The sequence below is a fragment of the Tursiops truncatus genome, chromosome 3 (assembly GCF_011762595.2).
Source record: "Tursiops truncatus isolate mTurTru1 chromosome 3, mTurTru1.mat.Y, whole genome shotgun sequence".
In the NCBI taxonomy this organism is placed as follows: domain Eukaryota; kingdom Metazoa; phylum Chordata; class Mammalia; order Artiodactyla; family Delphinidae; genus Tursiops; species Tursiops truncatus.
The window spans coordinates 43,802,119-43,826,874 of record NC_047036.1 but is presented as its reverse complement, the minus strand read 5'-3'; the positions used below and the strand labels follow the sequence as shown (position 1 = coordinate 43,826,874).

The 24,756-nt window shown below is 37.5% G+C and overlaps 1 protein-coding gene, 1 long non-coding RNA gene and 1 other non-coding gene across 6 annotated transcripts in view; 2 read left to right on the top strand and 1 right to left on the bottom strand.

Moving 5' to 3' along the window:
- The window catches only part of LOC109549121 (uncharacterized), a 72,596-nt gene that overhangs the window by 5,463 nt on the left and 42,377 nt on the right, over positions 1-24,756 (top strand). The window contains exon 3 of one of the 2 annotated variants that reach the window (XR_012330693.1): positions 15,832-15,973. This is a non-coding gene — a long non-coding RNA (uncharacterized lncRNA). Of the gene's footprint in view, positions 1-15,831; positions 16,566-24,756 lie in introns of those variants that run through there. The other variant, XR_002175337.3, reaches the window with a different exon arrangement.
- LOC117312020 (U1 spliceosomal RNA) lies at positions 3,522-3,683 on the top strand. The gene has a single exon (XR_004526198.2). It is a non-coding gene; the product is annotated as a U1 spliceosomal RNA (small nuclear RNA).
- The window catches only part of MAP3K1 (mitogen-activated protein kinase kinase kinase 1), an 82,485-nt gene continuing 70,517 nt past the window's right edge, over positions 12,789-24,756 (bottom strand). For all 3 annotated transcript variants that reach the window (XM_019930029.3, XM_073802127.1, XM_033852876.2), the window contains 9 exons: positions 23,739-23,830; positions 23,278-23,467; positions 21,684-22,965; positions 21,158-21,310; positions 19,888-20,050; positions 18,613-18,744; positions 17,450-17,592; positions 16,702-16,833; positions 12,789-15,394 (listed from right to left, as the gene is read on the bottom strand). In XM_019930029.3, the coding sequence (XP_019785588.1) occupies positions 15,245-15,394; positions 16,702-16,833; positions 17,450-17,592; positions 18,613-18,744; positions 19,888-20,050; positions 21,158-21,310; positions 21,684-22,965; positions 23,278-23,467; positions 23,739-23,830 (2,437 nt within the window). In that variant the 3' untranslated portion in view covers positions 12,789-15,244. The remainder of the gene's footprint in view (positions 15,395-16,701; positions 16,834-17,449; positions 17,593-18,612; positions 18,745-19,887; positions 20,051-21,157; positions 21,311-21,683; positions 22,966-23,277; positions 23,468-23,738; positions 23,831-24,756) is intronic.

The window sequence follows — 24,756 nt, the reverse complement described above, 5'->3', positions numbered from 1 at the left end:
AAATGCAGTTGAAAAGAGTGTATATTTTGTAGTTATTTTGCCTTTAATGATTTACATAAAATTTTAAATACAAATAAATGAGAAACAACAGACAGGCAGACAATTTTCTAATATATAATATACAACAAGCAAAAGGTTAGCATTGGTAGGCATAGAGATGTGCTGCTGTCCAAAATTGCCCTCTTTGCTGATTCTTTACCCCTACTTCCTATTGTTTCCAGTCTCTTGAAATACTCTACCCAACTAAAGAGATGTGTGCTGTATTTTTTCATTTAAAGGCCATTTATGCTATTAATCACAAAAATGCCATGTAGGATAGATAAACTTTATTATTAATATCCTTAAAATCCACAAATAGTGTCCCTAAATGGATTGTAACTTCCAGAGTTCAAAATGAGATTTCAACAAATAATTTAATGAACACCTACTGCATCCCAGGCTCTAGTGTAGGAGACAGATATTAAACACATAAATAATATCAGATAGCGATTAGTGCCCTGAAGAAAATGAGGTAGGGTACTGAGAAGGGAGTGGGGTGGATAATTTTGTGTGTGTCTTCTGTTTCCTCCTGGGACTTCACCCTCTTAAGGGTCACTTGGGGTGGGAATAGGGGTAGCAGCATTAGATAGGGTGGCGCCATGTGTGACTGAGACCTAAATGACAAGGAGGCACCAAACTTGGGAAGATCTATGGGGAGAGTCTCTGGATAGGAAATGCAAAGGCACTGAGGTGGGGAAGAGCTTGATATATTCAAGCAAGGAAAAGAGGGCCACGTGGCTGGAACATGGTAGTAAAGGAGAGGGGAAAGGTGATGTCAGGGAAGTGGCCAAATCATGGAGGGCCTTGCAGATTTGGGTGAGTATTTAGCATTCTTAGTGTGCGTGGGAAGTCATTGGAGGGTTATGAGCGGAGAAGTAACATGATTTGATTCTTGTTTTTAAAAGATCACTTTGAGTATTTTATGGACAATTAGATGGGCAGTTACCACACAAGGAAGGTTAATTAGGAGGCTAGTACAGTAGTTTAGGTGACAGATAATGATAGCTTGGACTAGAGTGGTAGCTGTGGAGATGGAGAGAGTGGGTGGATTAGGATTATATTTTGGAGGAGCTGGCCAGACTTGATGATAGATTGGATGTGGGAGGGTGAAGTTTTAAAATACCTGTGAGAAATGACAAGTAACTAGTTGAATATCCGTATCTGGAGCTTTGAAATGAAGCCATAGCTGGAGATAAAATTCAGAGTCTTCAGCCAGAGGACATGAAGAAAAAGGAGATGGCAAAAACGTAGATGGATCAGTGCCCATGAGTTTTACAAGATGCAGGCCCATGATGACTTGATTAAAAGCAGTTTTGGTGAAAAGTTTGAGTGTGTTGGGGAGAAAATATGAGGTGAGGAAGGAGAAACAAATGTACACAACTCTTTTAGTAAGTTTTACTGAAAGAGAGGCAGAGAAATAGGGCCAAAGGTGAAGGGAAATTTTGTAAGATGAAAGATCCTATAGCATATTTGTGTGCTGGTGAGAATGATCCAACAGAAAGAAAGAAATTTATATAGATGTATGAGTGATTTCCCGAATAAAGTTTTTGAAAAGGTGGGAGTGGATTTAGAGCATAAGTGGAGAGGTTGTCCTCTGACAGGAGCAGGGATACATCTTCAACTGTAGTAAGAGGGAAGGCGGAGAATGTGCACTCAGTGGATACTAGGGGATTTGGTTGGAGAAAGTTGAGGGCTAAATCTGATGGCTTCTAGTTTCTCACTGACCTATGAGGCAAGATCTTCAACTGAGAATAGTTATAGGGGAATATTGGAGGTTTGAGATGAGAAGGTAAGATTTAAAATAGCCCAGAATTGGAAAGCCAGTCTTGTAGGGAAATGCAGGAGGGAACTGCTGAACTACTTTGAGTGAACCCACCAATGTTTATCTGCTCCTGGGCAAGCAAGGAAGGGTCCTCTTCCCACCCTTAGAGGAGGGCGTTAAGGTTTTTTCTCTGTGGAAAGTGATGAAAAGACTGAGTTTATGTTGACAAACGAGCAGATATTCAAACATTTTATGAATTCTTGGCAGTATTTATCTGCTTAATATTCTTTATGGGCAAGATCAGTAAATAACTAAGAGCTTTGACTTCGTTCAAGAAAGAACTGTTTTTCAAACTATAAACTGGAGGACAGGCTTACTTTGCATGAATCATGATTTCACAGTTCTCTGCTGTAAGAGAGTGGATGTTTAAAGTTAGTGGGTATTCTGGAGGCTATTTGAATAGGTACATCATCTAATGTGGGTAACATAACTGGCAAATGTTTATTCATTGATAACTGTGTGCCTAGGTACAGCTTCAAAAGATTATGGTGTAGTTGGAAAAACATATAATTTAGAAAAAATTAAATATTCCTATAGAATTTGAATATGAGTTACTGAAGTAAGGAGTGCCTCAAAGAGAAATAGGTAGAAGAGAGGTGGAAAGGAAGGGATAGCATAAACCGGCAGTTCTCAAAGTGTAGCCTAAGGACGCTGGGGGTCCCTACAATCTTTTTAGAGATTGGCAAGGTCAAAGCTATTTTCATAACAGTACTAAAAGGTTATTTGCCTTTATTTCCATTCTCTCACAAGGGTACAGTGGCATTTTCTAGGGGTTACATGATATGTGGTAAGACAGATTGAATGCAGAAGCATATATGAGAATCTGGCTGTCTCTTATTAAGCCAGAAATAAAATAGATTTGCAAAAATATTAAAATGCCATTCTTTTCACTATTTGGGGGGGTTAGCTATTTTTCATAAAGATAAGTTACCTATATTAACATGTAATAGATTTTTAAATTGTTGTTTTTAATGAGTTAATAAGTAAATATTTAAAAATTTATCAGTTTTAATATGATACAATAAATATCAATAGATATAACCCACATAAACAAAAGCTCCTTGGGGATTCTCGTAATTTTTAAAGGTATAATGGGGTCTGAAGACAAAAATGTTTGAGAATTGAGTGTTAGAGCCACGTATATACTGTGATGCAAAATTTTGAGAAGGAAAGTTTGTGACAAGGCATTTCATTAACTTTGGATATTGAAGTTAATGTCAATTCTATGAATTACAGTAGTATATTGCCTATTGATAAAATTAGACGCAACGTATTTCAAAGTTATTTTGTGCTTTAGGGTCTAAAATACTGCATGAGGGACTTCCCTGGTGGTGCAGTGGTTAAGAATCTGCCTGCCAAATTCAGGGGACACGGGTTCGAGACCTGGTCTGGGAAGATCCCACGTGCTGCGGAGCAACTAAGGCCGTGCGCCACAACTACTGAGCTTGCGATCTAGAGCCCGCGAGCCACAACTACTGAGCCTGCGCGCCTAGAGCCCGTGCTCCGCAACAAGAGAAGCCACCACAATGAGAAGCCCGTGCACTGCAACAAGAGTAGCCCCCACTCGCCGCAACTAGAGAAAGCCCGCGCACAGCAACGAAGACCCAACGCAGACAAAAATAAATAAATAAATAAATAAATTTATAAAATACTGCATGAAATACTTACCTGGCAGGGGAGATACCATGATCTCAAAGGTGGTTTTCCCAGGGCGAGACTTATCCATTGTACTCCGGATATGTGGACTCCTGCGATTTCCCCAAATATGGAAAACTCGACTGCATAATTTGTGGTAGTGGGGGACTGTGTTCATGCTCTCCGCTGAAAAAAAAAAAAAAAAGTAAAAGTAAAAGAAAATAACATACTGCCTAAAAAGGAGAAGAAAAAAATTGTCTCTGCTAGTCTGAATTAGCAAAACTCACCTCTGCCTCCAGCCACTTTACTGCCATCTAGTGGAAAATGATTATAATAAACATACAAATATTTAGGAATGATGCCCCAGAGAGCTGTGTATTAGTACACAGTTCGTTATGGCAGTTTTGAATATATCAACTGGAAGATTCTATGGCATTGGCTCTCAGCTGCTTCTCAGACCACAGTATGAGACCAAAACGTTTGAGAACCATTGGCATGAGCAAAACTGCAGAGGTGGGAATGAATACTGTGGGTTCAGAGAACAAGAGTGTAACAATCTGAGTAGAGCAAAAATTTGCATTAGGAATAGTAGGAAATAAAATTTTTAGGCAGAGTAAGATCAGACCATTAGGAAATCTTGAGGTAAGCGGTAGGTAGTCATTGAAGGTTCTTAAGCAGAGCACTAGCATGTAGGGATAGTTTGGGAAGCTCAAGATGAACAGTGGTTGGCAAGATGGATGGGTGAATGGCTGGATGGGTGGGTGGGTGGCAATTCAAGAGCAAGGTGGTCTTGAGAACAGGAAACCAGGAAAAAGGCATCAGGTGTCTTTTTAGAGCCTCTCCTTGGTTGTAACTGTTACTCTTCTCTGAAGGGGATAGGAGAATAAGAATGTCCTGTTCTTATTCTTAAACTGAGTCTAAGTTTTTGATTGGAACAATGGAGTTATCAGTGAATTGCCTTAGTTTTTTCAGTTTTCTAAGAGGAATACTGAGCTAACTGCTTATTCCTGAGAAAAAGGTGATGTAAACTCTGATTTTCAGATATTTGGCAAAGTCAGTACACTGTTAAGATCATCCTTTAATTAAAGAAAACTTTTACTCTGCTGCCCTCTTCTGGATGTTGTGTAATTCCGTAAATAATTCTTTCACTGGTGGTCAATTAGTGTAGGCTGAATTGCCACTGAAATACAGGAGCCCAGCTGTAGGGGAAAAAAAAAGAAAAAAAAAGGAAATCAAAGTAAAATACAAAAAAATAAATGACAACAAACCAAAGAATATACAAACATAAATATTTTCCCAATTTTTTATTTTGAAAATTTCTAACCTACAGAAAAGTTCAGTGAACAGCCATATATCTTTTATGTAGGTTCACCAGTTGTTAACATTTTGTAACAATTCCTCTCTTTCTCTCTCTCTCTCTCCACACACACATATATAAGAATGACATTTTCTACATAATCACATTACCATTGTATCTTTAAAAGTGAACAGTAATTCAATATCATGAATATAGCCCATGTTTAAATTTCTCTAATTTCAAAAATACCTTTTATAACTGTTCTTTTATTATTTGTTTTTTAAACTGGGTCAAAGTTAATCTAGTCTAATTTAATCTACCTCTGCTTTTATTTGTTTTTCATGACCTAAAACTTTTATGAATACTGAAATTGAATCAGTAATTTAAAAACTCCCAATAAACAAAAGACCAAATGGCTTCACAAGTGAATTCTACCAAAAGTTTAGAGAAGAGTTAACACCTATCCTTCTAACACTATTCTAAAAAATTGCAGAGGAAGGAACACTTTTGAACTCATTCTATGAGGATACCATCTCCCTGATACCAAAGCCAGACAAAGATACCACAAAAAAGAAAATTACAGGCCAATATTACTGATGAACATAGATGCAAATATCCTCACAATATCACTAGCAAACCAAATTCAACAATACATTAAAAGGATCATACACCATGATCAAGTGGGATTTATCCCAGGAATGCAAGGATTTTTCAGTATCCATAGATCAGTCAATGTGATACACCACATTAACAAATTGAAGAATAAAAGCCATATGATCATCTCATATGGAGATGATCATAGATGCAGAAAAAGCTTTGGATAAAATTCAACATCCATTTATGGTAAAAACTCTCCAGAAAGTGGGCATACAGGGAACATACCTCGACATGATAAAGGCCATATATGACACACCCAGAGCTAACATCGTAGTCAATGGTGAAAATCTGAAAGCATTTCCTCTAAGATCAGAACAAACAAGAATGCCCACTCTCGCCACTTTTGTACTAGCCACAGCAATCAGAGAATAAAAAGAAATAAAAGGAACCCAAATTGGAGAAGAAGAAGTAAAACTGTCACTGTTTGCAGATGACATGATACTATACATAGAAAATCCTAAAGACGCTACCAGGAAACTACTAGATCTCGTATCAATGAAATCGGTAAGGTTGAAGGAAATTAATATACAGAAATCTGTTAGTTTCTACACACTAACAACAAAATATGAGAGAGAGAAATTAAAGAAACAATCCCATTTACCACTGCATCAAAAAGAATAAAATACCTAGAAATAAACCTACCTACAAGAGTCATACTTGGAAAACTATAAGACACTGATGAGGGACTTCCCTGGTGGTCCAGTGGTTAAGACTCTGTGCTCCCAATGCAGGGGGCCTGGGTTCGATCCCTGGTCAGGGAACTAGATCCCACCTGCATGCCGTAACTAAGAGCCTACATGCCACAACTAAAGAGTCCACATGCTGCAACAAAAATCCCACATGCTGCAACTAAGACCTGGTGCAGCCAAAAAAAAAGAAAGACACTGATGAAAGAAATTGAAGATGACACAAACAGATGGGAAGATATAGCATGTTCTTGGACTGGAAGATTCAACATTGTGAAAATGACTATACTACCCAAAGCAATCTACAGATTCAGTGCAATCCCTATCAAAATACTAATGGCATTTTTCACAGAACTAGAGCAAATAATTTTAAAATTTGTATGGAAACACAAAAGACCCCCAATAGCCAAAACAATCTTGAGAAAGAAGAATGGAGCTGGAGGAACCACACTCCCTGACTTCAGACTATACTGTAAATTACTACAAAGCTATAGTAATCAAAACAGTATGGTACACAGGGAGATCAGCTTGGTGCTTTGTGACCACCAAGAGGGGTGGGATAGGGAGGGTGGGAGGGAGACACAAGAGGGAGGAGATATGGGGATGTATGTATATGTATAGCTGATTCACTTTGTTATACAACAGAAACTAACACAGCATTGTAAAGCAATTATACTCTAATAAAGATGTTAAAAAAAAAAACCAGTATGGTATTGGCACAGAAACAGACACATAGATCAGTGGAACAGGATAGAGAATGCCCAGAAATAAACCACGCACTTATGGTCAATTAATCTATGACAAAAGAGGCAAGAATATACAATGAAGAAAGGACAGTCTCTTCAATAATTTGTGCTGGGAAAACTGGACAGCTACATGTAAAAGAATGAAATTAGAACATTCACTAACACTGTATACAAAAATTAACTCAAAATGGATTAAAGACGTAAATGTAAGACCAGATACTATAAAGCTCCTAGAGGAAAACATAGGCAGAACACGCTTTGACATAAATTGCAGCAATATTTTTTTTTTGATCTGTCTCCTAGATTAATGGAAACAAAAGCAAAAATAAGTGGGACCTAATTAAACTTAAAAGCTTTTGCATAGCAAAGGAAACCATACACAAAACAGAAAGACAACCTACAGAATGGGAGAAAATATTTGCAAATGAAGAGACCAAAAAGGGATTAATTTCTAAAATATATAAACAACTCATACAGCTTAATATCAAAAACAAAAAAACCAACCCAATCAAAAAAATGGGCAGAAGACCTAAATAGGCATTTCTCCAAAGAAGACATACAGATGGCCAACAGGCACGTGTAAAGATGCTCAGTATCACTAATTATTAGAGAAATGCAAATCAAAACTACAGTGAGGTATCACCTCACACCAGTCAGAATGGCCATCATCAAAAAGTCTACAAACAACAAATGCTGGAGAGGGTGTGGAGAAAAGGGAACCCTCTCCTACTGTTGGTGGGAATGTAAATTGATACAGCCACGGTGGAGAACAGGCACTTTTCAAACTGCTACTTTTCACTGGTCCCCAGGGCAAGTGAGTCTGCACGTGAGCCCTTTAAGAGAAATGTCTCAGTTCTGTACAGCCCTTTGGGTCCCCTGGACGTGAGCCCTGTTGGTTTCCCAAGCCAGACCTTTTGGGGGCTCATCTCTCCACTGCAGGTCCCAAGGGTCGGGGCACCCGATGTGCAGCACAAACCCCTCACTCCTCAGGGAGAAGCTCTGCATTTTTGACATCCCTCCTGACTGTGGGTCGCTGCACTGAGGGTGGGGTTTTAGTGAGATCACTTCTCTGCCTCTGCCTCAATGTGGCCCTTTTATCATTTGTCGTGAAGGAGCTGGTCAGCTAGTTTTCAGGTCTTTTCCAGAGGGAAATATTCCATATGTAGTTGTAGATTTGGTGTACCTGTGGGAGGAGGTGAGTTCAGGATCTTCCTACACGGCCATCCTGGACCACCTGTGGCCTGTAGTTTTCTTTTTTGTAGTGCCCGTGTCCCCTGCATTAGCAGGCAGATTCTCAATCACTGTGCCACCAGGGAAGCCCCCCTGGGCTTTTCTTTGTTGAGAGGTTTTTGTTTACTGATTCAGTTTCCTTACTTGTTATTGGTCTGTTCAGATTTTCTCTTTCTTCATGATTCAGTGTTGTTAGGGACATTGTATTCTGCCCTGATGCTGACATCACTCTCCCCTCACACTTCCTTTTTTTTTTTTTTTTTTTTTTTTTTTTGCGGTACCGGGCCTCTCACCGTTGTGGCCTCTCCCGTTGCACAGGCTCCGGATGCGCAGGCTCAGTGGCCATGGCTCACGGGCCCAGCCGCTCCGCAGCATGTGGGGTCTTCCCAGACCGGGACACGAACCTGTGTCCCCTGCATTGGCAGGCGGACTCTCAACCGCTGCGCCACCAGGGAAGCCCTCCCCTCACACTTTCTTATCTAGATAATGCAGTTGTCTTCGGACTTTCTTTCTGCCTCTGGTACCACCCCTTTGATTCCTTCTTCAAGATACTGCTGGAGTGATCTTTATAAAATGCAAATATAGTTGTGCTACTCCCTGCCAAAGATTTTTCAATATTTCCGCATACCTCATTATTCCTCCTCCTTTTCTTTCTTTCCCTTTCATCCTAGTTACAACTCTTATCCTCTGAGTATGTCTACATAGATGTTGTGAGATCTCATTAAGCAAATTGACTTTAAGGGAAAATAGCACTTAGTTATCTCGAAAATAAACTCCAATACGAATTTCAGCATTGTGGGAAAGGAACTTTGGGGCATGAAGACTTTGCCTCTTATGTCATCAGCTTAGCCTAGTTTTATCTCTACAGGTTTGGCAAAGTTCTGAACTGAGGGCCATGGGGCATGGGCCACAGTAATACCAGGTTGATCTCAAGTGATGAGACTGGCTTCAGTTGTGGATGAAGTTCTTTAGTCACAGATCATGCAGAGTACCTACTGTAAAATGAAACTCACAGACTAGCTATACCACTGTGATGGCATATTTGTTTGTTTTTCTAAGATTTTACTTATTTGTTTTTGGCTGTGTTGGGTCTTAGCTGCAGCATGCGGGATCTTCATTGAGGCATGCTGGATCTTTTATTGTAGCGTGCGGGCTCTTCCTTGTGGCATGCGGGCTTCTCTCTAGTTGTGGTGTGTGGGTTTTCTCTTTTCTAGCTGTGGCGTGCAGTTTCCAGAGCACGTGGGCTCTGTAGTTTGCGGCATGCAGGCTCTCTAGTTGAGGCGTGTGGGCTCAGTAGTTGTGGTCCACGGGCTTAGTTGCCCCGCGGCATGTGGGATCTTAGTTCCCAGACCAGGGATCAAACCCATGTCCCCTGCATTGTAAGGTGGATTCTTTACCAGTGGACCACCGGGAAGTCCTGCATATTTGAATGCTATATACATAGTTTGCTACATGATAATTAGGCTTTAGCGGTAAGCATTTCACATGAGTGCATAAAACTAGACATTAATTTTCTCTTCATAGGTTAGTTCTCTAGCATCTATAATCAGCATCTCCATTTCCCCCTTATGTCATATATCTCAGAAGACAAAAGTCCTGGATCCAGTTTCCTAAAGCTGAGATTTCACTCTGATTTTCTACTTCATTTTTTGTTTTATAAGCCTGGACCCAGGTCAGAGGTCAAAAAGCAGCTAGTCACAGGCCAGATCAAGCATATGAGTTTTGTTTAGCCTACTGTTGCTTATAAAATTTAAAATTAGTTTCCAATGTGTAAACAACAAGAAATTGCATGTAAAATCCAGATCTCTCCAGCTTCTTTTGAAAATTCAGAGGCTTTGGAAACACTGGGCTTTTTTTTTTCATTCCAACATGGTAACCATGGACCCCACTTGGACATGAATTTGGCATGAACTCTCAGGTCAGCCAAAAGCTCTGCTAAGGACACTTCTAGGTCCACAGGCATTTGAGTCTGTGACTTTTGGGTCACTCATTCATTCATAAAATACATATTGTGCATCCACTGTGCCTGGTACTGTTCTTAGCCATTTACATAGGTTCTCTTACTTCTTACAAAGCTGTTGTGGGGTTACACGGCTAGCAAGTGGCAGAGCCAGACTTGACCCAGGTGATGTCTCAGGCTCTGTGGTCACGAAGTCCATCATCATCACCTACTTTAAAAGACCCATCCTTTCCTACCTTACGTCTCAATTCAACATGCGATTTTTGCTTATAGCAGAAATTTTTAAAATGACAAACCTAAAAATTGTCATGACATGGAAATATGGCAGTTTGCATACGTTTGTCACTGTGTTCTCCAGTGACTGCAGTATTTCATGCATTTTGTTTTATAACAAGTGAATTACTGTATCAGTTCACAAATGCATTCATTGGCATTTCCATGTGGGCATGATACCCCAACATTTTTCTAGATTCCATCTAACCTGCAGATTTGGTCATTTTGTAAAACTGTTAATATCATTGAAGTAAAATCAAGGAAGAGAACTAACTTATTAATTCCTCTGAAACAGAAAGCTTTTCTCAAAGTTAATATTTTCCTGAAATGACTGAAGTGTGCCCTTTAGGGAAAATATCCAGAGCCTATTTAAAAGGTGTACATTTTAAATCACGTTATACAGAAAGTTTAAAACAAATGTAGAGACACAAGATAGTTTCTGAACTCACAGTTTTCAGTGACATTACCCATCTTGCAGGGTGATCATGTGAGAAACAACTACTGAGCAGAAATATGAAGGATGAAAGTAGAAAACAGTAACACACAACCACAAGGTACAATCTAAGAGTAAAACTCTGGCGTAGGCCAAGTGAGTTCCTTGGTACAGCCTGAATTGCAGAATGATTGAAATTGCCTTATTTCCTCATTTGTGAAATGGAGTATAATCACTGTGTTGTAAAGTATGCCTGACAAATAGTAGCTGTTGAATAAATCTTTATTCCTATTGCCAACAGTTTAACATAAGAGGATGGTTTTTATGCTTTTTTTATGTCTGATATAAAAAGAGTTATATGAACAGGATCAATTAAGTTTAATCTGTGCTGTCTGGAAACAGTAGTAGTAGTTATGTGCAAGTATATAACATGTCAAACCACATAAGATTTTTTAAAAAAAGGTATAATTTTCAGTTAATTTTTTTTTTTAAAGAACAATTTTAAATAAAGCTTTCCTTTATTTTGTCAAAAAGCCCTTCAGTGTTGATAGTGGGGTAGGCTGTGCAGTATGTGAGGCCAGGAGTTGCAGGGGAAATCCCTGAATCTTCTGCTCCATTTTGTTGTGAACCTAAAACTGCCCTAAAAAATAAAGTATACATACGTATATGTCTGGCTTTAGGTAAGCTGGAACAAGGGCAGTCCAGCAGGGGTTGGGGCCCATGCAGAGACGGCAGCCGACTGAGGTGGCAGCCTAACGGGGATCAGGAGATGGGTTACATGGGTGGGTGGAGAGCTTGAGCAAGTCAGTCAACTTATTGAGGCAAATGGGAGCCAGGTTTCTTACTGTCCAGAAAAGGAGTTACAAATATGGAAAGAGGGAAAGCTTGAATGAACCTGGATGGTGGTATATTGAAATGGAAAGGTTAGTGTGAACTCATGGTTTATGTGTGTGTATGGGTAGGTATATATATATATGTATTTTGCATACGTATGCAAAAAAACATATATTCTAGCTTTGTCTACCAAGAGGGCCTGGGAGCAGTGATACCCAGGAGTAATGAGTGTATCTAGCACCCAGTTTTTAAATACCAGTCAGGGCTCTTTGGAAAAATGGCTGATCCCAGGGATGAACCAAACTCACGATATGGGTCTGAAAGTATAGAAGTGTTCAAAGAATAATGGTGGCTTGTCAGTCCATAGAGAAGCTAGCTCTGAGAGGCTCCCAATGGCTAAATGTGACAATTTGAGGAAATATGTGATGACAGTAATGGATTTTATCTCACTGAATAGGAATCCACAAACCCATTTTGATATATATGAATAACAAAGAAGAGAAAGGTCTTCCTTATAGAAAAATGCCCATTAACAGAATACAGAAGGAGTGCAGGAACCAGAAAACCAGTGTCTGGCAACCGTCAGAGTAATAATTCAGGCAAGGAAGTTAAGAGCAGAGAGCTAAAGTTGGATGAATAACAAGCTATTTATGTAGCCTCAAAGTGTCACCTCCACAAAATATTTAATATAAAGGTAGATATTAATTATAAAGGGAAAGAGTAACTTTACAGTGGCAAAGCCTTCTCAGATGATCACAGTTTGTATCACCAGCAATGGGACAAACTGACCTTGTATACCTCCGGATAGGAGACACTGAAAAGAACACTGCCTGCACCATCATCTCTGAGATATTCCTGTCACAAATGCACACTCTGAATTGAATCATGAGGAATCACCAAATGCAAATTGAGGGACTTCTATAAAACAGTAAATTAAGGTCGTCAGGGTCAAGGAAGGCATAAGGAATGGTTCTGGATTGAATGGGACTCAAGAAACATAACCAAGAGCAAAGCTGATCTTGGTTTGGATCCTTTTGCTATAAAGGATATAACTGGGCTGCTGGCAAAATCTGAATGGGGCTTTTGGGTGAATGGTATACATGGGAGCACTTTGTGGTGTTCTTAGGACTTTTTTGTCAGTATGAAATTATTTCAAAATAAATAAAAATAACAACCTTTGTTCAAAAACTTTTATTTACTATAAAGACAAAACACCAAAATAGGTACAAATACTATAAAAGTGGTTCAATGGGGTAAAAATTTTAATTAAAATATCTTGATATATTTAAAATAACAAAGGATACATTTAAGCCAAATTATCTTAACCCAGAGATTTTTTTTGTAACATTTGCTTACACAGTAAGGTGCTAATAGAAGTTAGCCCTTAAGCCCTGGAAGTCTTAGGAATCATAGTCATACAGCAAATATAATTTCATTGTGAAAGTGAACTTTGGTAGAAGAAAAATCTATAGGACACCTGAGGTAGTAGAAACTGGAATAAACAGCAGTAGACGTTATTTACAACTTGAGTACCAAATAACATTAAGAACACAAAAATAATTACACATTACAATTTTCAGTCCAGCTTTGATCCAAAGAAAATAAGAATATTACATCACATTTGCATTGAAAACAAAACAAAAAACAAAACACCACAATTACCAGCAAGCTGAGGGAACTGCAAACAAACTCAAACAATGGATTTCTGACATCTAGAGGCAGTCTGAGTTTGAAATGTGGTGGGCATGGTGATCTACAAAGTAATACTGATTAGCTGAGGTTCCTCAGTTTATACAGTTTACATCTCTGTCAGACACAGTATTAATCTGACCAATGATCTTCCAGTACATAAAATGGCAAGAGTGCATCCTTTAAAGCTTGCACATGAGAGACTTGGAAACAATCTTATTAGAACTGTGAAAATTCTAAGTAGTCAAAAAAAAAAAGAAAGAAAATACAACACATTTAGAGCTACCAAACTTCACATTTCTGTACTATGTTTAACTCTTCAAATATTGCCAATCTTCCAACCAAAGGAATGTAAAATTTCACTAAGAAACACATTCATATAAAAAAACTGCCTTTTAAAAATTATATGCAATATATCCCTGTAAACTTATCTTGTAACTTATTTTACTTCCAATTTGTGTTGTTGTACATTTAAAATGTACTCTATATAGCTTATTTAGCTTATCCTGAGTCTTTGAGAATAACCAATTTTATTTAACTCTGCAACAATTCAACTGGCTTCTGAAGAGTTAAAACTTAACATCTCAAAAAGCTGTATTAAATACTTAATCAGTACTTAATTTAAAAGACTCACAGAAAAAAGGGTAAAAGAGCTGCCATTTTCCTTCAGGATTCCATGCATCTGAATTCAGTTTAGACAAAAACCATTAGATAACTGTGCAAAATCCAAGGAATTAGTGTGTAAATGAAATTGTTTCACTTATCTTTCTGAACACATTTTCCAAGTTCAAAGCAAATTTATTGTTTAGAAACACTCATTCGTAGTTGAGTAAGTTAATTTTTCTTTATCTTTCTATCTATCAGCCAGGCCTACTATAAAGAGATAATGCATGGTAGAAGGAAAACAGCAGTTAATGTTGTTATCAGTGGTGATGATGCATGATGGATAATTACATACAGAGTAAGACTTAAATGGTGTGAAGTTTCCTACAAAAGAAACCGATACATTAAAAAAATTCAAATACATTTCAAGGTCATCTTGATCTTGGTTGTGAGCTGCATCACAGAGAACAGTTGATTTTCACTTAATTTATATTTAACCTGCATAAGAAGAGCAGTGACTGACTCAATGAAGGTAGTATTTTATCATATTCCAATTTTAAAAACAAACAAAATTGCATCTATATTTTAAAAAACTCTTGCAATAGCAAGATATTTAATAAACTCTGGTTCACATCTAGTTCTTTTTTTTTTTTGTGGTTTGAAAAGATCACCTTTCCCTGAATATTAAACATAAATGAAGGTGAAATGAAAATATAGAACCATAATTTCCAAAAACGAAATGAATGGGCCAACAGTAAAATGCACAATGAACCACAATTGCCCAGGCATTTAAAAAGATAAAGGTCAATTGTGGGTCATAAAGAAGTTATCAACTTTTAAAAATATATTTACTGCTACTTATAGCATATTCTGACCTAAAAGAGGCAGATACTGATTTTTATAGCCAGTGACCAAAAAAAAAAAAACAAAAAAACGAACTGCAGAACCCCCTGCTTGTGATCACAATATGAAATGGAAGAATAACTGAAACATTAAAACAGATCCTGAGCCCCTCAGCTGCTAATATTGCTGAAAAAGTGCTCCAAAAAATTATGCTTCTGTTAATTAATCATGCAAACTTCATTGCTTTCCTGTTTACCTAGGGCCAGTTCTTTGAAAGGCACAGTTTACAGTTTCTGCACAAATTGTGGACTTTTGCATACTAAGCTTAGGTACAAATCATGATTTGTCAATCACATACTTAGGTAAGGGTTCCCCACTGATCTTGTTCATAGCTGTTCAGTGGCATGAAGGCCAGCAGATTATCAATGTGGTTCCCCACAAAAGTTTTTTCTCTTGTTGAGCATCCTGTCTCCATTACAGTTTATTTGTATAATTGGCTACCATGTAGTACGGAAGACTGGATGCTTCAGTAGCTCTCTTGATGGAGGTCTGTCCTGAGGTTGAAGTTCTAAACAGCGAAGAGCCACATCTCGTAAACCAGGAGACAAATGTGAAGGGATTGATGGAGCAGTAGTTGCACTGGCAATCTGTAAGAGAAAACACTAGGGTTAAAGTTCTCCACAGCTGGAGCTTCTGATACAGAAGTACACGTGCATATATTTCATAACCTCTATATATGCATCCTATACATAGAAGAATTAAAAGTGGGTGGACTTTTTGCTAACACGGTGTCTATGGAAAAACTCATGAATTTGACCAAATACATGCTGATCAGATGGAGCTACAGTTCTCTTTACTGTCTCAAATGAACAAGGCGAAGTGCATCACAATGATGAGGCAGGTGAAATAGTCACTCAAATCAATTCTGCTTTCCTCATACTCTCCAAAATGGTTTGTCCTCCTTCCTTCATTGCACATTTTTTGTTTTTTTCAGCACAGAGAGCTATTCAGAGTAAGTAAGACTAAACCTGGTCAGTCAATTTAGTATATCAGAAACACAACTGCACTGATTTTTTATTTTCAGGTGACTGAGGAAGTTATATAAGCATGGGGAGACCTGGAGCAGATTACAGCAGGGGAGAGGCGCTGGGGATCAGCTCGGAGGACTAATACTACCCACTCTGCACAGACTGTGTGTTTTAAGTGCTTTACTCTCAGGCCCAGAGGTAATTCTGTTTATCCTCATAATATGATGTAATATAAATAATTCATCAAGGAGGTGCTATTATTACACCCATTTTATAAACAAGAAAACGGACAGTAGACAGAATAAGTCACATGGCTGTTAAAGGATGGAACCAGGGTTTGGGCCCAGGTCTGTATAACTACAAAGCCCAAGCTTTTAAATGAGCACATGTGCAACTCAAATGCTAAAAATCTCAAACATTACATTATTCTCTGGTGGAAGTAGAGAGAATGGATTTGGAAGTTGTCAGAAAGGTAGAACAGCCTTGGCCTCTGACTTAGGTGTGAATTTTTTAAATACAGGAAATAACAGATTAAAAAATTTGTGACAGTACAATACATAAAGAGCTTCAAGTATTTTAATTTAAAAGTTTGGTGTGCGTGTGTGTGTGTGTGTGTGTGTGTGTGTGTGTATATATATATACATATACATATATATATGTACATATTTCACCCAGGAGCAATGATTCAGTATTTGCTAATTCAGTGTTCTCAGTGACTTGATAGAGCATGATTACCGTGAATAATGAGAACTGACTGTTCATGCTGCCAACATTCACCACACCATATCAATTCCTGGAGATATATACACATACATTTATTTCAAAGAAGATATGCCTTCACATTAGATTGATAGGGAAGGAGAACCCATGAAAATTTGCCTTCTGCCAATTTTAGCAGAAAGAAGTAATTTTTATCTCATGATTACCTTAAATATCAAAGCAAGATGATTGGAGTGTTTTTCTGCATTCCAAGGTGGTTTAGCACAAGCCATTTCTATAATAGCACAGCCAACACTCCATACATCACAGCTCCTACCATACTGCTGACCTCTTAGGACCTAAAATAAAGCAGAGAGTTAATTTGGAAATATGACTCATTAGAAAAAGAGAAAGCCATTCTGTAGTTATGGATTCTGGTTTTTTTACTTCAGAGCAAAACAATGTACAAAGAACAATTCCACAGACTACCTGATGTCTCATTTATTTCATTAACATGCTCAATCTCTATGTGGGACAAAAATATTTTGGAGAATTGTGAGGTTCTGAAGGAGAGGCATATCATAGAATTTCAAAGCTGCCTCAGTACGCGTAGTAAACTACAGAGCAAGAGGACAACCAATTATCACTACATATGAACGTGAAGAGTTCTGAACATAACAGAAGAGGCCGAGTTCAGAATAGCAATTATGCACCTTGGGTTTACTAGAAAACAACTACTATAAATTACCGAATAATTCTTTGTTAGAAATAGGTTTTAATAGATTTGCTTAAAGGCTATGGAAAGGCAGGGATGAAGGGTCTGAAATCAAGGATATCATTAAGATCTTAGTTTTAGGGCCGTGGACTTCTAATTAGTAGTCACACAGTGGATAACACTGCAAAATTATTTGGTGTAATGCTGTCACACAGAACTCCAAAATATTTTTTTTCATCACACTCAAAGCTGCTTCTCACCTCAGGTGCCATAAATGCAATTGTCCCCAATAATTGTCCCTGAAACTCTCCTGCACCAGTTCCTTTTGATGCCAACCTGGCTGCAGCTCCAAAATCAGCAATTCTCAGTCTCTGACCTGTGCTGTCAATTAGCAAATTGGCACCTGTCAACAAAAACAGCAAATGACCTTATATGTTAAAAACAAAAGAACAGATTAAAAACTCAGTAAAATACTACTAATGAAATAGGATAATGACAAAAGAAAGTAGACTGTGTGTCAGAGAAATCTACTCTTCCTCTCAATTCACTTCATTCGTAAAGGCACATAGGTCTCTGCAGTGTAAAAAAAATCCAAAGCCTCAGAGGGAAAATCAGACAAAGCATCAAGGCATAAGGAACAAAAGCAGAGATTTCGTAAAACTTTTAAATAGTAAGTGTTAAACCTTTAATATAATGATTCTTAGCAAAATCTTTACTCAAAGTTCCAATTTTAGTGTAGTTTACACTTTGAGACAAAGCTCTGTTGAAACATACTGACCTAGCCCAATTCAGACTTTATACTGTAATTTCATAATTATAGCTTAAAAAAATTAATGTTATAAAATTACTTGAATGTGTTATATCAAATCCTAAAGGCATTCATGTCAGAAAACCAAAGTTGCTCTCTTTTTTTGGCCACGCAGCTTGCAGGATCTTAGTTCCCTGACCAGGGATCGAACCTGCACCCCGGCAGTGAAAGCACGGAGTCCTAACCTAGACTACCAGGGAATTCCCCGAAGTTGCTCTTTAATAAACCAAACTGCAAAAGATTCGAGAGGATTTTTCTTAAAAGGAGTTTACAGTATCCCAGTTATTTTAAATAAAGCCAGGAATAGGAACCTTTGGGGAGGCAGTAAGTACATCATGAGACCAAGACAGGGGAATCAGAGACCTGGATTCGGTACTTGGTTTGCCATCAATTAGCAGTAAGACTGTGGAAAAAGTCTCAGCCTAAGGAAGGCAGAATATATTACCCTGAAAAGTTCCTTTCACTTATGATAATTCTAGTGATCTGAGTTACTCAGGAGAAACAATCCCATAGTTGATTTCAAGTTAGAAACTATCAACAAAGGTCTAAGTTTTAAAATTACATTTGTTTTCTGCTTATTGATAAAAAGAAGATAATAATTAAAAGAATTCCTACCTTTGACATCTCTGTGAATGATCTGGTTTTCATGGAGATATGAAAGGCCACGAAGTAATTGTTCAGTATAGTTAATAACTACTGATTCCTTGAAGGCTCCATATTTACTGAGCAAATGAGCCACAGATCCCCCTAAACATGTAATAATAATAATTTGTCATAAACTTAAGCCAAAATTAAAATTGTTCATTACACTTTGGTTACATAAGCTTGCACTGCATGAGCTCAAATTCACATTTGAAATATTAAATTTATCATCTGCTTCAGAAGTGAAACTGGTTTAAAAACTAACACATTCCAGTAATCTTAAAACCTATCAATTAGGAGACATTTTCATGGAACCCTCATTAACTGGTTTTCTGGAAGGTCAAGATTTCAGAAAGCTTTAAAAGTTAACAATTTTGGATGGAACTATTCCTCTTATGTACAATTCACCTCTCTGTCTTTTTGACCAAGATATATAAAATCTCTTTCTTAATGATGTAAGTAAACAGTGGTAACATGTTATTTAACAGAAGGTAAAAAGAATGGGAGGAGCCAGAAGACCCAGAGTTAGGCTTCATATCCTACTGTTTACCAGCTCTGACCTAGGACAAGTCACAAACTCAATAAGCCTCATCTAAAATTGTTTATAATAGTCAACCTATATACAACCATCAACCCAGGTAACAACCAACATCAGAGAATGTACTAAAGAACTGATTTGTAAATAGAAATACACTCTTCAAACACAAAAAAATAAGAAACCAAGTGCTTGTGTATTCATTACGTCCCAAGTCATTTATTTTACTGTATATACGGTATAATACAAAATAAAACTCAGTCTCTATTTGTTCAAGTAGATGACAAGGTTCAACTTTACGCTTCAGTGCTAGTTTACCTGTTAGTTTTTAAAGCTATATCTTAACTAATTTTATTTTTATATTGTTATGTTAAAATATTTCCTAAACCTGTCCTATTAATGATGGCCAACTGGACAAATACGGATCTTACCATGGCAGGTTTAAAAAAATTATTCCTATAAAACAATGGTACACAATCATTTTAAAAGACACACTGAAAAAGTTTAAAAGTTAGAGGTAATGAATATTTTATTTATATTTAAATGAAAGACAAACTATTTACAGTTCATACTACTATGTTGAGGCAATTTACTTTTAGGAATCTGAACTATTTAATAAAAATAAGTGTTCATTAAACGGTTTTTCCTAAATTTAATATCAAGCAAAAGTTAAATCTATGTATCACTATTTGTAATTTAAAACATGAACATACCTGCCATCCATTCAATGAAGAGATTATAATTGCTCTTCTCACATGTGGCTCCCAACATCCTAATGATGTTTGGATGATTCAGATGGCTCATCATTCTTATCTCCTCCCTTAATGCTTCTACTACTTCTTCTTGCTCAGAAGATGTATTTCTGACATACGTCACCTATTTCAGTAAACATGTTTACAAAGTTTTGAATTCTGATGAATTTCTATTTATAATTTTCACTAACAATCTAATCTAAAATGGACAAACCCAAATTAACTTATATATCAATAGTAGAAGGCATTTATGCTCATGGATGCAATGTAGATACTTTATAAAAAAACCAAATCAAACTCTTTTAAATAATAAGAATCTAACAAGCAGCAGTAAAATATCAGGAGATGAAAGAAGACTGAGACATAACCAATCTTTCCAAACTGTCTGAAGGCAGACTAAAAAAATGAGAAAAGCCCAATCATAAGAACCAACATGACTTAAACATGAAAACTTTACTATGGCCTCGCCATGAGGCTTGTGGGATCTTAGTTCCCCGACCAGGGACTGAACCCGGGCCCCAGCAGTGAGAGCGCCGAGTCCTAACCACTGGACCACAAGGGAGTTCCCAACTATTGTCGTATCTTGATAAGCATGCTCATTATAAAAAGTAAACCACAGAAATCCCAAGATGACATTGCACCAGTAACTTTGCTGAAGGGAGTATAAAACCATACCTCTAATAAATATTAAAAAGTGCAAACAAAAACTGCAACCTTTATAGGGCCCATCCTGATGTTTCATCTTGATGAACCATGACAATAATCACGCTTCAACTTTCAAATAGAACTCATGATACCTTTGGTGCTGTGGCAACATCTACTTCAAAATTTAGGTTTCTCAGGACTTCCCTGGTGGTCCAGTCGTAAGCAATCTGCCTTCCAATGCAGGGGACGTGGGTTTGATCCGTGGTCAGGGAACTAAGCCCTCACGCCACAACTACTGAGCCCGCATGCCTCAACGAGAGAGGCTGCGTGCCACAACTAGAGACAGAAAACCTGCAAGCCACAACTAGAGAGAGGCCCACGTGCCGCAATGAAGATCCCGCATGCTGCAACTAAGAACCAACGCAGCAAAAAAATTAATAATAAATAAATAGAATACTTTAAAAAAAGAAATTTAGGTTTCTGAAAACTTTAAAAACTAAAATATATACATATGGGGATATATCCTTTATTTGCTCACTTTTCACTTTTATAATTGTAATCATTTATAAGCTCACTAGATATTTACCTGTTTAACAGCCATTAAAGTTCCAGTTCCCACATCTTGAGCCTGATAACAAGAAGAAAATGCTCCAAGGCCTATTTGCTGACCTTTCAGCCATTCAGTGTCTTCTCTATAAGGTTGTTTTGCTTTGGTATGTCCTGGTAGAGTCTCTGGTGTCTGCATATTAAATGAGAGCAATCCTTTTACTGTTAAGTTAAAAGAGTAAGAGTTTGTGAAATCAGCCTGGCAAAATATTACTCTTGTTCAGTCTGGCTTCCCCAAATCACCTATAAACTTGACCTCTGAGTGGACAGTGTTGGTGACCAATGTCAAACGCATGTGATCACCACTGTAGAATCAACCAGAAGGGCCTCTGAAATAGGCAATGAGTATTTCTGTTCAAATAATGATACAAAAATTGTTGTATAATTAATTCTATGTGAAAACTCTGCTTCTAACAGTTAACTCATGTTAAAAGCTGTATTTCTGAATTAGTTTTATTTTAGCACGGCCCGAGGAAACTCTCTAACCTCTTAAAGACTATACTTACATCTTGTTGAATGATGATGATGTCATCTCCATTTTCAACCTGTAGTTGAGGAACTAGGGGGAGCGCATCCTGAGATGCTGACATTGCCATGGCAATCGCTAAAGCTTCTTCTTCTTCAGCTTCCATTTTTTCTTTGCACTTCTGATTATGATTCATATCATCTTTGTAGGTATCATCATTTTCATCCTTTTCAGGAGACAGCACAGCAACTTCTGACTTAAAAGTTACTGTTGTGTCACTTGAAGGCATAGATGCTTCAAGAAGGTCCTCAATACTGGAGTTGAGCTCTGTATTGACATCTAATCTGCATTTCTCCTCTACTGGGGTGAACACTGTCTCATCACTAGGTATAACAGCATTACTGCTATTGCTGCTGCTGCCAAAGCCGTCATCACGTTTGGAACTACTGTTCAAATCAAGTGTCATGCTATTTTTTAAGGCATCTCCCTGTTTACTTGTATTACTTGGGGTAGGTCGAGATGGCTTTGGCCTGTGTATATTACTGGAGGGCAGGGGTCTTGACTGAGTAAAGATTGGGGAAAGTTTATCTGAGTCTTTGTTTTCAGAACAGTTTCTCTGGAACTGTAGAGAAAACTTGCGCTGTGTTTGAGGAGATGCAGAAGGTATTTTGCAGGGAACAAACCCCTGAGGTCTGTGCTTAGAGACATCTGTTACGGTGCCAGGTGGTACAGATGGGGCAGATGAAGAAGGGCTTGACAAGGCTGGGAACATTAGCTGGGAATGATGAGATAAAGGAGAGGAGTTCAAACACTGACTGTGGGGTCTGCCTTTTGTTTGAACCATTGGCTTTGGCTGCTCCATTGTTGTTGAACTAGGAAGTCCTACTGAAATGCTGGCCAGTCGGTCAGAAATGTCCTCTGAACTGGCACTCAATTTTGTAGCACACAATCCTTTTCCAGTTTTCTCTAAATGGTCTGTGCGCTCAAAGGAACTGTTCTCTGTGGCTTCTGGACAGCTGTTAGGGACTGATGCCTTCAAAAAGCTGTCATGTCGACCATCCAAAGTGTCTTCTATGCCCAGCTGGATGGCCTCAGCAATTTCCACCTCATCTGCAATAGCCATCAAACGACGACGCATCCTGGTAAAATGAGTAGAACTGGAAACATTCAGCATTTCTAACAGTTTTGAAAATACATGGGGTACTGCAGTAACCATTCTTGCAGAACTCAAATATATCCTTCTGGAGAGTTTACCAACCATTGAGTGGGAATTATCAATGGACTGCAAAGCAAAGGTTAAGAGGGACAGCAGCTTCTTATACCTGAAAGAAAAAAAAACATTCAATTATGAAACAAATTAAAATTACTGCAAAATATATACAAATAAAATGGTACTTATTCACAACTTTTACATTTAAAAAAATCAGTATAAAGGATCTAAAAATTTTTAATTAAATAGCCTAGACTTCAGGTGTTCGCCAATCAAATATTAAGGTATCAGTAACCTACATGTGTGCTGTAATTTGAGTCTTTCATTCATCTAAAATGTGTCCTTCTTGGATGGGTGTGGCGGGGGGCGGTGGGATGGGGTAGGTAAAAGGAGGAAAGAAAGGTATTTTCAGAAGAAAAATTACCTGACTTCAACAGGCTCAGCTTGTGAAACATCAGTACTGACAGTATGAGGGTAAAATTCAGCAGGAAATTCCAACAGCAGTCTATCTATGAGACAAAGGCGGCCCAGGAGTTCTTGCCAGTTGTTTGATTCAGTTTGGTTTCCAAGAATACAATTTAAGACATAATCAACACCACCAATACCAATGGATCCTACAGAAAGGAAAGTAAAAATAAATGAAAAACAGTGATATTAAAATCTAAAACAAAACATGATCAAATGGTTTAAGGTTAACAAAAATACTTGAATTATATTAATTTCAAGAATCTCCCTTTTAGATTAATTCCTATTTCTAATGTTAGCTGAGTCAATTTACAAAATTATTTCAAAATACTGTAACTGCCCTATTAGAGATTATGAGATTAGACCGTCTAAGGAAAATGATAAAACATATTATATTAATTTTAAGTAAAAAGTTATTACCAGCTTTAAGTATTTCTCTGCCAACGGCCAACTCTCCTGCTTGGCCTTTGCACAATTCCAATAGCGTTGATATAGACAGCTGACTTGTGCGACTAAAAATGAAAGGAAGCAACATCAGATTTTAATCTTGGATAAAATACATATTAAAAGGACAGTAGTAATGTAATGCCTTGTGAAAAGGTGGGAAAAAATGTTTTTAGGAGTGTTTGCTTCTCAACCACTAAAACTGCATTAATGATGTCACTATAAGTAATAATATTTATTATTAGGTCTAATTCCATAAATTTTACCTTATCTTCTGTGTTAAGCACAGAATCTTCACTACTGGCTCTTATAAACAGCAAGTATTAAATATGAAACCAGATAAAAGGCTTATTTTCATTATCATATCTTGTTAAAATAAGAAAGAAAAGACTCAGACATTTTGATTTCTGAATTTTCATTAAGTTCTCTTGAATTAAAAACAAAGTCTTCCCATCCAAAACCGTTATATTCTCTTTATATAGCCAGAATGACTTCTAAATATCATAAAATCTCTTTACCATATTTCTTATGATGTTCAGTCATTCAAGTGACCAAGTAAACAACCTAACTTTAGAATTTCAGAAAGTGGACAACAAAACAAATGCCATAAAAACATTGACATTCTTAGGGGAAAAAACCCTATTATAATATTAAGAAATGAAATGATTTTTCTATGCATTTTTCAAATTACTTGTTAATTTTTTTCAGATATTTATAGTATTCTCTCTAAGCAACAAGGAAACCTCTAATACTTACAATCTGTAGGCTTGTGTAGAGAAACAATGGAGACAAAAGACAGACTTTATGAGATGAGAAACAAGTCAAAGTTAAGTGCTTAATTTCTGAGATCCTCTACAGACTACATCATGTGACTTAGGGAGGAAGACAAAATTGGACTAGAAGAGCTCCAAAAGGAGGTAATGGCAGAGGCAAACCAAGGGAGAGTCAGTGCTTCTTACCACCTGAGATCTGCTGGGACACGAAGAGATGAGAA